This window comes from Papilio polytes, unplaced genomic scaffold, assembly GCF_000836215.1.
Source record: "Papilio polytes unplaced genomic scaffold, Ppol_1.0 DF824493.1, whole genome shotgun sequence".
Lineage (NCBI taxonomy): Eukaryota > Metazoa > Arthropoda > Insecta > Lepidoptera > Papilionidae > Papilio > Papilio polytes.
The window spans coordinates 920,663-935,883 of NW_013524711.1; the positions used below are offsets into that span (position 1 = coordinate 920,663).

The 15,221-nt window shown below is 35.9% G+C and overlaps 2 protein-coding genes across 5 annotated transcripts; one reads left to right on the forward strand and one right to left on the reverse strand.

The window, feature by feature from the left end:
• Positions 1 to 694: 694 nt before the first annotated feature.
• Positions 695 to 14,763, forward strand: LOC106100632 (zinc finger protein 2-like). 4 transcript variants are annotated; one of them, XR_001225454.1, is made up of 12 exons: positions 695 to 2,310; positions 2,525 to 2,644; positions 3,636 to 3,839; positions 5,186 to 5,344; positions 6,465 to 6,593; positions 7,156 to 7,367; positions 8,289 to 8,402; positions 9,562 to 9,706; positions 11,075 to 11,130; positions 11,526 to 11,601; positions 13,410 to 13,668; positions 14,674 to 14,761. XR_001225454.1 is itself a non-coding variant. In XM_013279779.1 (11 exons), exons 1-10 carry the CDS (start codon positions 2,212 to 2,214, stop codon positions 11,587 to 11,589), a joined length of 1,302 nt encoding a protein of 433 aa, XP_013135233.1. In that variant the 5' UTR covers positions 695 to 2,211; the 3' UTR covers positions 11,590 to 11,601; positions 14,674 to 14,759. The 4 variants fall into 4 exon arrangements, 2 of the variants coding, with proteins under 2 accessions (XP_013135233.1, XP_013135109.1); XR_001225449.1 differs by having other exon boundaries at positions 11,526 to 11,597; XM_013279779.1 differs by lacking the exon at positions 13,410 to 13,668 and having other exon boundaries at positions 14,674 to 14,759.
• Positions 12,941 to 15,205, reverse strand: LOC106101838. The gene is made up of 4 exons (XM_013281217.1): positions 15,008 to 15,205; positions 14,669 to 14,837; positions 14,180 to 14,311; positions 12,941 to 13,300 (listed from the first exon to the last, which is right to left on the reverse strand). Exons 1-4 carry the CDS (start codon positions 15,111 to 15,113, stop codon positions 13,084 to 13,086), a joined length of 624 nt encoding a protein of 207 aa, XP_013136671.1. The 5' UTR covers positions 15,114 to 15,205; the 3' UTR covers positions 12,941 to 13,083.
• Between the last annotated feature and the right edge of the window lie 16 nt (positions 15,206 to 15,221).

Here is a 15,221-nt window from a genome sequence, read left to right on the forward strand (position 1 = left end):
TTAAGTTTTGTTTTTTTTTTCATATGACAGTTATCCCAAACATCCAATTCCTTTAATTTTGTTTATTTTTTTTTTTTTGGAAGTTTGAGAGTAGCCCCAGTCCCCAATAGTAAAGAAGATGAGTAAAAGGTTAGCATGGTATGGGCATATTATGAGGAGGGATGAATCGCTTGTTACAAGGAGAACGTTACACGTAGAAAGACGTGGATGTATTGCGTTAAAGGTGACAATCAAAAAGGGAGTGATGACTGAGATGACGTATGATAGAGTTATGTGGAGGACAAAAACCTGTTGCGCCGACCCTAAGGAAGTAGGATAAGGAGAAAGATGATCCAATTCCTTTAATGTAAAATAATATTCTTCAACAAATATACCATGCATAAAGAGGATATGCTTAAGAACATAGTGGATAAAGATATGATGGCTGATAGAGATGTATGGAAGAGCAGCACATAATATGCCGACCCTCTGTAAGGGATAAGGGCAAGTTGATGATGATGACATATACCATGGTAAGTCAATATTTCTATTTAATTTATATTTAACAGTTATTTTGTGAAGGTTTTTTTTATATATTTGTTAAGTTAGCGCTTGACCACGATCCCACGTGATGAAAGTAATGCACTGAAGAAAAGATGAACGCGCTAGCTTAATAGGTACCTGTTTTTCTTTTTTTTTAGGTTAATAAATATACGAGGGTGAATCAAAAAATTCTTGGAATCAATATTAAAAATGCAAAGATTTAAATAATAATATTTTATTTTTCTATATAATCTCCCTCCAATGCAATGCATTTAGAATAACGCGGTTCTAACTTCCTTATTCCTTGTGAAAAAAAAAATATTTTCTTGGCTCTCGAAAGAGTCCTCTACGGCAGCTATAACCGCGTCATTATCGTGAAATTTTGTTCCACGAATTTCCTCTTTTAATTTTGGAAATAAGTGAAAATCACTTGGGGCTAAGTCCGGAGAATATGGTGGGTGGTCAAGGAGATTGAAGCCAGCACAGCGGATTGCGTTGAGCGCAACTTCCGATCGATGAGCAGGAGCGTTATCTTGAAGGAACAACACGCCCAACGACAGTTTTCCACGACGTTTTTCTTTAATCGCTTCACGCACTTTCGGGATTAAATTTGCATAATAGGGTCCAGTAATCGTCTGGCCTTTTGGCATGTAATCAATAAAAAGGATTCCTTCACTATCCCAGAACACAGAGGCCATAACTATGCCAGCGGTAGGAGCAACTCGAAATTTCTTGATGGATGGAGAGGATGCCCGTTTCCAAGACATGCTTTGTCTTTTAGTTTCAGGATCAAAATGGTGGACCCACGTTTCATCCATGGTGACAAGACGACGGCAAAAATTATCCGAATCACGCTGGAACATTTCGAGATTACGCTTGGAAATTTCCAAACGTCGCTTTTTGTTTTCGTCGGTTAACATTCGTGGCACCCATCTTGCAGACACTTTTTTGAACCCCAGTGAATCAATTAAAATGGATTGAATGCTACCAAAAGATATCTTTAGGATCTCAGCTATATGTTTTATAGTCATTCTTCTGTCTTCCAAAACCAGATTCTCAACCTTTTTGACATTTTCTTCTGTAACGGAGGTTGAAGGCCGCCTAGAACGCGGGTCATCTTTACAGCTTGATCTACCTCTTTTAAATTCAGCCACCCAGTACGCAACTGTAGAATAGGGTACAGCATCACCCCCTAATGTCTGCTGAATATCCAAAAAAAATTTCTTTTAATATTTTCGCTAATAACATATTTTAATATTTTCGCTAATAACATATTGAGGGTTTGACCCTGCTTAAATTTTGATGTGAAGTAATATATAACCCTCGTTATATTATATTCATGTATTGTGTTTTCACAAATCTGAAGTACTAAAGGTACTAAAAGTGTGTACTAGTACGTTTTCCCAATTGTACTAGTACGGTGCGCACTTGCAGATGTCCGATTAAGCCCAAGACTTACATACAGAAAGACAGACAAGACATACTTACATACAGAAAGACGGCTTTTTATATTTAAGTACCAAATGTTTTATAAAAATTCCACTGAACTGGCATAAAGACTTTATCTTTTGCCTATTGAAAAAAGCCAGAAAACGAAATGTCAAAGTTTTTAATATCTGTCAAAACTGATTTTGTTTACAAATTGAGGATGATTTTGTAGTAGTTTGTTTAATGAAAAAGACTTAAATTATGACTTACACATTATGCCAAATTTGCTTAAAAGGCAGGGATAAGGTATTACCTTTGTCGGGAAAAAATATTGAAATATACAATCGAATTTTAAAAGAGGTATTGTATGAATTCATTCGAATATATACTCTTGATTTTCATTTTAATTTCAGCACGTTTTAACCTTTATTTTACAATTAAACACCTAAAATTATACAAATTAAGTATAAAATACATAAATTCACGTATCAAGTAAATATTAAACCCATTTTATAAATTCATGTATCAAGGAATTACTTAACCCTTTTTCTATAACGTTTTTACTTTTTTTTAGCCTTTAAATGAATCGGGAATGTTGATGTGTATTTTTTGTACGAGTCTCTTGCGTAAGTTGGACAAGTTTGTGGAACAATGTCGCATTGCGCAGATGAAAATGGATCAAGTAGTAAAAAAGGTACGCTTTGATGTTACATACTTTCAACATCTACATTAAATAACCACAGACTATAGTCTTACTTATGTAATTTTAAGAATAAATATTATTGGAAACTTCTTTATAGTCACATTTAGTAGAATTGAGATATCATATACATGTCAGCTGACATTATTTACTAATATTTTGTAGTTTCACTGTTTAAATTAATACATACAAGTTTGTCTGTAGTAAGGGTGTGGCGACACATTCGCAACTGTCAGATTGGTTAGCATGGTTTTCTTGCTCTTTGACGAATGTGCTGGACTGTAATGTGTATTGTACCTTTATAATATAATAAATATATGTGCACTACAAGAATTCATACCGATGTCCCACAAGTCTTCTTTTTCTTTAGCTCTACAGCCCTTTGTGGGCCTTGGCTTGGTCAAGCAATTTGTACCACTTGTATTAGTGGCTACCGATTTCAAATTTCTTATGGCAACATTCTTTGCGTCACGATTTACACCGTCTACATCTCAACTTTGGTCTTATATTATAGTAAGTCTATGATAGAGTTATAAAGGTTTACACAGACAGACAGTTTTGGTATAATTTCTCATTTCTATTCAATTCAACCAATGCTAAATTATTCACATTACAAAAATAAACTTTACTTGTATTATAAATGCAAAGGTTTAGATGTACGTTTGTTAGAGTTGCCTAAACTGCTGAACAGATCTCATTAAATTGGTATAGATGTAGAGAATATCCTGGAAGGACACAGGCATACCTTTGATTTCTTATAGTTACCTAATTTAAAACTAATTACATTAGAACCTTGATAACTCAAACCTTGGTAACATAAAAACCTCTATAACTTAAAAAAAAATATGTTCCCTTCCCATCAGAGCCCAAAACCTCTATCACATAGACCCTTGATAACTTAAAACCTCTATTACTTTAAAAATTTTGTGTTTCCCTTGGACTTTAACTTATCAATGTGCTATATTTGATAAAACTTGTATTTCAGGATACTCTTAATGTAATAAACAACATTGGGATATCACCAACAAGGATAGATTACATTGGTCCGGAGATGCATTTAGATGGAGAAATAAAACCGGAGGTGAACGATTTTGTTTATACAACTGATGAAGATGATGTACCATTGGTATTGTTTTGTGAAAGCAGTATGGAGGCTACGGAATACGATAATGGAATTGTTAACACAAATGTTAGTATGCCAATTAGATTACCATAGCATATATGTATCTATACTTCTATACTATAATCTATATATCTTACTAATGTTATAAATGCGAAAGTTTAGATGGATGGATGTTTGTTAGCGTTTGTACCCTAAACGGCTGAACGGATCTCCATGAAATTTGGCACAGGTTTAGAGCATAGTCTGGAAGAACACATAGGGTACTTTTTATCCCGGGAATAGTTACGGTTCCCGTGGGATTCATTAATTTAGTTTTTAATGTTTACTCAATCATTCTGCAACGGTTCAACATATCTTATTGAAATTTGGCACAGATATAAAGCAAAGTCTGGAGTACACATGGGATAAGGTTTATCCCCGAGAAATGTCCGGTTCCCGAGGGATATGTAGCTTTTTGTTATTTATATAGTTCGTATGTTTTCTAATACCACGCGGACGATGTAGCGGGCAACAGCTAGTATTAAAATAAAGCGTAAACACACACTTCTTTGTTGCCTATGATGTCAGCAAGTACAGCATATTTTTAAATATTTTTTTTTAAATTAAAAGCTCTACACTTACGTCACGCTTTAGGCTATATATTTTCACGCCATTAAACTTAGGGGGTAAATATTGTGGATAAAAACCCTAATGTGGGAAAGAGACAATATTTTGCTGCCAACATCAAGAAAGCAAGGTTGCTAAGGTTTGTCATGTCATGTCATTTTGACATTTGCTATTGATAATTTGACAAATGTAAACAATAAAATAGAATTTTTCATAAATTCATGGAGATGAAGCCGCACGGGAACAGATAGTTAATAATAATACAGTATTAATAAATGATTAATATTAATCTATTTTTAATAGAAATTGTGTTGTTGGAAACTCCAATCAATTTAATAGAATTAACTATCAGTAACATTAACAATTGGTGGCTCAGGGGTTTAAGGACTTATTTGTAACCTACAGGTCTTAGTTTCGAATCCCGCAAAACCAATTTCATATCTTTAAGAAGAAAATCAACACTGGAAGAGAATTGGCGCAACACTAGATCATTGAAATATACGTCCCATCCCTATCTGACAGCTGTCAATGTCATTCATACTTAGAATAGCGCGCCATACTGGTGGTAGTTAGTGGTTTGAGTGTCTAAGTTACCTTATAAGTATTAAGAAGAAGAAGAATATCTTTATTGCTCACTAATGTTAATTACATAAATCAGTGTTGCCTTGACTACTAAACTAGGATTCCTGTTTTAAGTAGCCAAGGACTTCCATTACAAAGTGATATATTTTTGGTAAGAAACAAAAAGGACATTAACTATCATTTATTAATTTTAGCATTAGTAACTTTGTGTTAACTTATTACAGATTATAGACGATGAAAAATCAAATACAAAACTAGATACAAGCAATCCAAGAAAAAATTGTCGTAAAGTTACACAAAAGAAAGTATTAAAAGAGGGTTTCAGTTCAAGAATGGTTCAAGAAACTTCAGAATACACGGTCATTAAATTGACAAAAGAACAGGTAAGCTATTACATTTTTTATAATATAAGGTGACAAACGAGCAAGCGGCCTGAATCCACCGAAATGGAAAGCGACCGCTGCACATAAACATCCGCTATTGCAGCGCTGCCTACCCTTTATTGACGGAGGAGACGCACATAGAGAGGAAATAGTGTTTTACTTTTAACAGTGGTAGTGCCCGCTTTAACATCTTAGCACTGCAGGACTCGCCCCCAATACCACGACCACACAAGACAGGCGTGAAATGGAAGCAATTCCGTGTTTCGTCTGATGAGTGTGGCGCCGGAGGCCTAATTTAAGTCCCTTTCTCTTTACCACCCTTTTCTTATAAGGAGAGGTTGGGAAGAGGGAGTGGATTTGACGGTGGAGGAGATGCATAGGAAGGGGAAATATCCTTTTTATGTGCGTCTCCCCCTCCGTCGTATAAGGGTAGACAACGCATCTGCAATTGCGGATGTCTATGGGCAGCGGTCGCTTCGCCATTTTGGCGGTTTCAGGTGGCCGCTTGCTCGTTTGCCACATTATGTTAAAAAAAAAATTCACCTTCCTATGCGTCTCCTCCACCGTCAAATCCACTTTTCTTTCCCATCCTTTCCTTTGAAGAAAAGGATGGAAAGGGAAAGGGACTAAATTTAGGCCTCCGGCACCACACTCATCAGAGTGTACGCGGAATTGCTTTCACTTGACGCCTGTCTTGTGTGGTCGTGGTATTGCACCGGGCGAGCCGGCCCATTCGTGCGAAGATGTTAAAGCGGGCTCTACCACTGTACATACTAGCCTTTTTCTCGTGACTTTACACTGTTCGCGTATGATAAATATTTCTTACTACCTTTTGCCCGCGACTCCGTCAGCGTTAAATTAAAAAAAAGCTTAAGTGAGTAGCCTATGTGTTCTTCCAGACTATCTACATCTGTACCAAATTTCATCAAGATCCGTTTAGCCGTTTAGGCTACAAACTCTAACATCCATCCATCTAAACTTTCGCATTTATATTGGTATATCAGTCAGTATAAATGAAGTTTTAAAGGTTTGAAAGAATTCTTAAAATCGCTCCAGTAGTTTTTCAGAGAAAAAAAATATTTATTCAACTTTGCTGAAGTAATTTTTTTTTTTAATTCAGGTTTTAGAAGAGATGAAGGAACGTTCAAAAAGCGATAAATATTTACGTGCTCCGTATAAATGCGAAAGTTGTGTTAAAGGTTTCAACTTTGAGGATGTCTTACAAAGTCATATGGAGAAACATTTACAGGTGAGTTTGCAAAATATATTGCAAATATAATATTAATGATATAAAACGATATACCAATTTGAGTAACAGAAGTGAGGGTAGTTGCATTGACAGAAGTGAGGGTAGTTGCATTAACAGAAGTGAGGGTAGTTGCATTAACAGAAGTGAAGGTAGTTGCATTAACAAAAGTGAGGAAGGTTGCATTAACAGTAGTGAGGGTATTGGATTAACAGAAGTGAGGGTAGTTGCATTAACAGAAGTGAGGGTAGTTGCATTAAAAGAAGTGAGGGTAGTTGCATTAACATAAGTGAGGGTAGTTGCATTAACAGAAGTGGGGGTACTTGCATTTTTTAGTCTCTGTTATAGACAGTAACTTATGCCTCGTTCGCACTAAGCTAGTCTAGTCGAGTACCGAGGAATTTAGTAAGTAAATACTCTCGTCTATGATCTATTCTACTTAAATTTCTAAATACTAGTAACTTAGTATTTACTAGTCTAGTGTGGAGGCATAAGTGTACATTTCGTTACATTTTATTCTTGTTGTTTTTTTTTATTATTATGGTTCTGATTACATTAATTACAGAAACAAGGTGAGTACAAGTGCGAACTTTGCTCTCAGTACTGTGGGAGCGCAGTCTCCCTGCGAGGTCACATGAAGTCTCACACCACCAGATACAGATGCAAGATATGTGGATACATCCGTCTCTCTCGCCAGCACGTGTTGGAGCACCATACTATCGTGCACACGCACGCCGCCGCCGCGTACAGCTGCGGCCGGTGTGTCTTCACCACAGAGTGAGTTCTATCCCTCTCACACCTATAGATACACGGATACATCTGTCTCTTTCACGGCAGAACGTAACACATAAAATACGGCCGGTGTGTCTTCACCGTATAGTCTTGTATCGTTCTCGCACCTATATATACGCGGATACGTCTGTCTCTTTCTCACGGCAGAATGTAATAGCACATTACAAAATGTGGTCATTGTCTTAACTACCGAGTGAGTCTAGTGTCCCTCTCACACCTAAAGATATGCGGATACATCCGTCACTCTCCCGCCAGTAAGTAGCACATAAAATGCGGAAGGCGTGTTTTCACTACAGAGTGAGTTTTGTGTCCCTCTCGCTCTAATAGATACGCGGCTATGTCTATCTCTCTCGACAGAACTTATTAGAACATCATACAAAGCGATTTGAGCGTCTACGGGGTCTTGTATCCCTTTCGCACTAGCATTTATACGGATATATCAATCTCTGTCTCGAGCACGTACTCAATTACTCTAATCTCTCTCTTACAACGCAATATTGAATAGTGGTAGAGCCCGCTTTAACATCTTCGCACTGCAGGGCCGGCTCGCCCGATGTAATACCACGACCACACAGAAGAGAGGCGTGAAGTGGAAGCAATTCCGCGTTTCGTCTGATAAATGTGGCGCCGGAGGCCTAAATTTAGTCCCTTTTTCTTTCCACCCTTTTCTTCAGAGAAAAGGATGGGAAAGAAAAGTGGATTTGACGGTGGAGGAGACGCATGGGAAGGGGAAATGTTCTCTCTATGTGCGTCTCCTCCGTCAATGAAGGCAGCGCTGCAATTGCGGATGTTTATGGGCAGCGGTCGCTTTCCATTTCGGTGGATTCATGTGGTGTCATGTGCTCGTTTGCCACCGTGTATTATAAAAAAAAACAGCTAAGTCCATCTCTTTCTTCCGTTTTCCAGTAAACGTACAGTGATGCAAAGACACGTGCATGTACACGACAGCACGGCGACACACGAGTGTCATAAATGTGGGAAACTGTATAAAAGTTTGGAATCCCTGCGTGTACATACTATGTGAGTATGTAATAAACAGAAATATATTGACATCCCTTTCTTTCTAGTTGAAAAGAACAGTGATAACGATGTTTTTAAAGGACACTCAAATATACAGAATAGCGAGTGTTAAACTCAAACTAGAGATATATACAAGACTAGCTTTCGCCTATGACTCCTTTCACGAATTTTCAAAAAAAAAACGATATATGTGCTCTTCTAGACTATTCTATACATCTATGCCTAAGTTCATTGCGATTCGTTCAGCATATTAAGTGGCAACCCTAACAAACATTTCATCTAAAATTTACTACAGTAAAAGCATTTTTTTACATATTTTTTATGGAGTGTAAATTTTCCTAAGGTCTAAATACTTCGCTAATAAGAATTAATAAACTATATGTAATAACTATCTTTCGCTCGCGACTCCGTCCGCATGGTATTAAAAAAAATAAAACCAAGTATGTGTTTTTCCAGACTATCCTCTACATCTATGTCAAATTTCATCGAGATCCATTCAGCCGATTAAGCTACGAACTCTAACATCCATCCATCTTAACTTTCACATTTATAATATGACTGTTTCCGTGCGACTTCATCCGCATGAAATTATGAAAATTTTACTTTATTGTTTACATTTGTCAAATTATCAATAGCAAATGTCAAAATGACAACGTGACAATCTTGCTTCCATGAGGTTGGCAGCAACTAATGGTCTCTTTCCCACATTAGGGTTTTTCACCAAAATATTTACCCCCAAAGTTTAATGGCGTGAAAATATATAGCCTAAAGAAAGACGTAAGTGTAGGGCTTTATATTAAAAAAAGAATTATTCAAAAATATGCTGTGATTGCTGACATCTTAGGCAACAAAGTAGTGTGTGTTTACACTTTATTATAATAGTATAAATTATTAGTAAGATTTGAATCCCCTTTTCTTATAAGGTATGGATGGATTTAACGGAGGAGGGGACACATTAAAAAGGGAATTTACTTTTTCTGTTGGTCCCCTTCATAAAAGTTAGGCAACAAATCTGAATTTGCGAAAGGGCAGTTTCGTCATTTCGGCGAATTTAGTTGGCCGTTAACTCATTAGCCATTTTATAATATAGAAAGATTAATCCCAAAAAAATGTCTTTTTTCGTATATCTTATAATTTCCAAACACCTTTCATATATCAGGCGTCACGACAACAAGAAGCGGTTCCAATGCGACCAGTGTAACCTGAGCTTCGTGTACCCCACACAGTTGCACAAACACACACAATCCGTGCACATAAGAAGAGATTATTATTGTGTTGAGTGTGATATCAAATTCAAATCTATGGTAAGTGTTTTTACTAGCTTTCGCCCGTGACTCCGTCCGCGTGGAATTAAAAATATTGTTTAATCCTTATCAACACTACAATTATGAATCAAAAAAGGTAATTAAACATAAAATAATGAAAAACCCAACTAATAAAATAAAAAAAAGAAATATTTAAAATTAGCGTTGCAATGCAAATTTTAAATATTTTTTTTTCAAGAAAAAAAATTGACGAGAAAATATTCAACGATTGAGCTAAAAATAATAAAACAAAATTACGACCATTTTCGAGCGACTAAAACGCGACCGGAGTTGTCATGAGACGATTAATAAATGTCAACACAATGACACACAGAAGACAGGCGTGAAGTGGAAGCAATTCCGTGTTTCGTCTGATGAGTGTGGTGCCGGAGGCCTAATTTAAGTCCCTTTCCCTTTACTATCCCTTTCTTATACGGAGAGGATGGAAAGAGGAAGTGGATTTGACGGTGGAGGAGATGCATAGGATGGGGAAGTATCCTCTTTATGTGCGTCTCCTCCTCCGTCGTATAAGGGTAGGCAACGCATCTGCAATTGCGGATGTCTATGGGCAGCGGTCGCTTCGCCATTTTGGCGAATTCAGGTGGCCGCTTGCTCGTTTGCCATCTTATGTTATAAAAAAAAATTGACGTCAATCGTCATATTCCATTCATATGGTAGTTGGAGAGTCAGTAAATGTATAACTTTGAAGTATCAAATTATTTTCTTTTGAAAGAATGAGTAAATGATCTTAATTGTATTACGATTACGTTTAAGAATAAATCTTAAGCATGTATAATCTGTATTGAATGAACCAAAGTAATTTTTGTTTCAATCAGAAAAAAAATTGCGTGATATTTGCCGAGACCCCCCTCTCTCTCCAACGTAAGATTAGATTAGATTTGACTCGACCCCCTCCCCCCTTAAACACCTCACATAATTTATAGACGCCCCCTTAGTAAGATATCAGCTTTATAAACTACAGTACACCAGTACAGATATCACCAGCAATATAAAGGGTCTGCTGGGGTTCTTCGGTGAGCTTGGCTGGAGTAATCCATGTCCTATTCTCACGCAAAATACGCGCTAGTCGTGGAGTTTCGGAAACCGTAGCCCCTACTACTACTACTACTACTACTAGGCTACTTATTTATCTTAATTAAAAAGTTATTTTAGTAAATTAGCGGAATACCACTGTTTTACTAATTTCACTAATATCATATTTGCTTATTTACTTCCCTCAAATACATTAAATGTTACAAAAACATTACAAAGTATTTCTCAACTTTATATTGTGAACTTTCACTGATCTGAGTTTCGGGCAGTGAAAACTTACACTAATATCTCATTATAACTATTTTTTTTAACCAGGACACATTAAAATTACATTTCAAAAGAGCGAAAAGACATCGAGATGTTACACATAAGTAAGTATAATGTAAATTTAACTTATTGTTGCTCCCGACTTTATCTGGGTGCAATTAAAAAAAATAGAAAAAAAATTGAACCCATGTTACTTGATAACTTAGTTTTTTAATGGTGAAAGATTTTTTAAATCAGCCCAATAGTTTTTGAGTTATTTCAATATATACAAAAATACAAATCTTTCCTCTTTATATTACTAGCACAGACTAGCTGTGGCTCTCGACTTCGTCCGCGTGAAATTTAAAAATATAGCCTTTATTACTCAGAGATAAATTACCTTTCTAATAGTGAAAGAATTTTTGAAATCGACCCAGAATTAATAAAATTTAATTCTGGGTCGATTTCAAGAATTAATAAAATTAAAAAAACCAATCTTTAATAAAATTTGTATTTTCAGTAACAAAAATGAAACTAGATGTATATCTCGTACAAGATCTCGTCGAAAACAACATAATAATTAAGTTAGAGAGTAAGTAAGTTATTTTATTATTATTGCATCTTTTAAAATAGGTTATGTAAATAAAAAACATTAATACTTTCTCATTTTTTTATTAAAAATAAACTTTACAATAACAAACATGCACCATTGCAACATTAAAGTAATTAAATATTTTTAACAATATTATTACAAAAGAGGTCAAATTAAAATAGTTTCCATAACTTTGAGGTTCAAAATTAATATTTTTTAAATTTCGAACTTTATAAAGCACATGTAAATTAAAAAAAAATTGTACAAAAATCAATAACTAGTAAAAAAAACTTAAAACAATGGAATGTAACACTTTCTCTGAACTAAACGGATTATAATAAATACAACTAGGCGACTAAATAATACAATTATTTTAAATACTAGCTTTCGCCCGCGACTCCGTCCGCATCATCATCATCTCCCCTGCCTTATCCTACTCCCGTAGGGTCGGCGCACCGGGTTTTTGTCCTCCAAAGCACTCTATCATACGTCATCTCAGTCACCACTCCCTTCTTGATCTCTCTAGGTCATCTCTTTCTAGGTCTACCTCTACCGATGTACCCCTCCACATTCATATCTAACATCCTTCTTGTTACATGCGATTCATCCCTCCTCATAATGCCCATACCACTCTAACCTTTTACTCCTTATTTTCTCAACCACTGGGGCTACTCTCAAACTTCCTCTAATATACTAAACATTCGCATTTCCGCTACATGTATTCTCCTTTCATCCGTCCCTTTCACTGCCCAACATTCAGATCCATACATCATGACAGGTCTTACGACGGTTTTGTAAATTTTCCCCTTTATTTTAAGGGGAATATGCGGGTCGCATATTACACCTGTAACCTGTCGCCATTTCATCCATCCCGCTTTTATTCTATTTCTCACGTCACGGTCAATATCGCCGTCGTTTTGGATTAATGAGCCGAGGTACCGAAAGTCGGAGCAAACTGGAAGATGGGCGCAATCTAAAGCAATCGGGATGAAACTAGATAAGCCCCCGAAGTCGCAGGATAGCTGCTCCGTTTGAGAGTAGTAGTAGTTTTTTGAACTCCGCATAGAGTCCAAAAAACCAAAACTGAGTAGCCTATGTGTTCTTCCATACTATCCTTTACGTCTATGCCAAATTTCATCGATCTCCGTTCAGTAGTTTAGACTACAAACTCGGGACAAACATCCATACAAACTTTCGCATTTATAATATTAATATGCTGCCACATCTAATATTATAAATACGAAAGTTTAGATAAATGGATATATGTTAGAAATTGTAGCCTAAACAGCTGGACAGATCTCAATGAAATTTGGCAGACATAGAGTATAGTCTGGAAGAACACATATTCACTGTTGTTTTCAATTCCACGCAGACAGAGTCGCAGGCAAAAGCTAATTTGTCATTATAAAATGTTTTAGATGAAATTGTTAGTTCACTATATTGACAACAGCCATATGGTCCTCGTAAATCTGACCATAGACAATCATCAATCTTGTCTCATACATTTCCTTTTTTCTAACACGATCATAGACTTTAAAGCGCTCGCAATAACATACCTTAATTCATGGAATTTTGATATAGATAATCTGTATGTTTTAGTCTGTGCGTCAGTTAATTTTAATATTAATATAATATGTGTGTCTCTTTGTATTATTTCTTTTGCCCTTTCTGGATTTGCATTTTCAGCTTCTATATTATTTTGACTGGAAAAAAAAATTATTTATTAATTAACTTATAAACTATCTTTCGCCTGCGACTTCACCGCATGGAATTAAAAAAAAAAACAAAAATAAACAGCCTGTGTTCTTCCAGACTATCCTCTACATCTGTGCCAAATTTCTTTGAGAGTCAGAAACATCCATGCATAAACGGAAGAAGTAACATACGTCTCCTGGCTCTAAGCTAGCTCCTCACCAATTTTTAGTAATTTCGGTAAAGCCGTTCTTGAGTATTAGTGTAAATAAAACGACTATTTTATATACATATACTAGTTTTAGATAAATAAATTGGAAAAAACCTTCATGTGGGAAAGGGATTATAAACTACAAACTGCCAACTTTAAGGAACCAAGGTAGGGTAATGGTTATTTTGACATTTTCAATTGAGAATGTAGCAAATTGTAGTGTAATGTAGTTAACAGTGGTAGTGCCCGCTTTAACATCTTCGCACGAATGGGCCGGCTCGCCCCCAGTAATACCACGACCACACAGAAAACAGGCGTGAAGTGGAAGCAATTCCGCGTTTCGTCTGATGAGTGTGGTGCCGGTGGCCTAATTTAATCCCTTTCCCTTTCCACCCTTTTCTTGAGAGGAAAGGATGGGAAGGAAAAGTGGATTTGACGGTGGACGAGACATATAGAAAGGGAAAATTTCCTCTTTATGTGCATCTCCTCTTCCGTCAATGAAGGGTAGGCAACGCATCTGCAATTGCGGATGTTTATGGGCAGCGGTCGCTTTCCATTTCGGTGGATTTAGGTGCCGCTTGTTCGTTTGCCACCTTATATTATAAAAAAAAATGTAAACAATAAAATAAAGTTTTTATAATTTCATGCGAGGAAGCCATACGGGAACAGCTAGACTTACCATAAAGATAAATCTATCTTCCATTGCATATTATCCAGTCTTTGTTTAATATATAAATGTCTTGGTATATTATCATATATTTTATCTGTACATAATAATGCTGTAAGTTCCTCTGCACATTCTGGATTGAATCTGAAAGACAATGAAAAACTGTAGTAATCGATAATTAATTTAGTAGTACATAGTTGTTTTAAGTTTATTTAAACTGCCTGTGGATTATCTGTGCAGAATTAAAAAATGTAACTTCACAAGTAGCCTATGTGTTCGCATAGACTAAGTTCTATGTCAGTGCCAAATTTCATTAAATTTAGTCATCTTGGAGGTATGTAGTAAAAACATCCATCCATCTATTCACATTTATAAAATTATTATATTGTAGTTATGTGTGCTTCACAATACCCAAGTCAAATTTCACATAAAAAATAGTTCAAGTATAGTGTGTATAGTACAAAGTCTTCATGAGTAAATCTAATAATTATTCAAACATACTTCAGATTTTCAAGAAAGTTTCTGATATCAGTGGCACACCATGGCTCCTTAGTGGCAGATCTAGAGCGTGCTACGTGTCTCACTACCGCCCTTACTGCAGAAAATTTACTAGAATTCGTTAAACTGGATGTACGACTGTCCGGATTACCTTCTAGTTCTTTGAGGCTGACTGAAAAAAAAACGAGAAGATTATGCGATGTCTACAAAGGTGAAGACGAAGAATGTATTGTGCTACAGATTTTGAACGTACGTACTCTATGTAGGGAAATAACCGGAAGATGATATCAAATGTAAATTATAATAAAGTGATTATATATTAAAAACGAATTGTTTACGTACGAACAACAAATGGTTTTATTTCCTTCTTTTGAATTTCGGGAATAACGTACGAAGCAGATGTCCATTGACCGGGACTTTCAGTTAGTAATTCAAATTGTAGTGACATTATAAAAGCCTGAATTTCAGAAAAAATATAATAAAAATATAATTCAAAAACACGACTTTTGACAAAAACACAATCGAATCAATACTGTCAAACCAAATGTCATTGTGA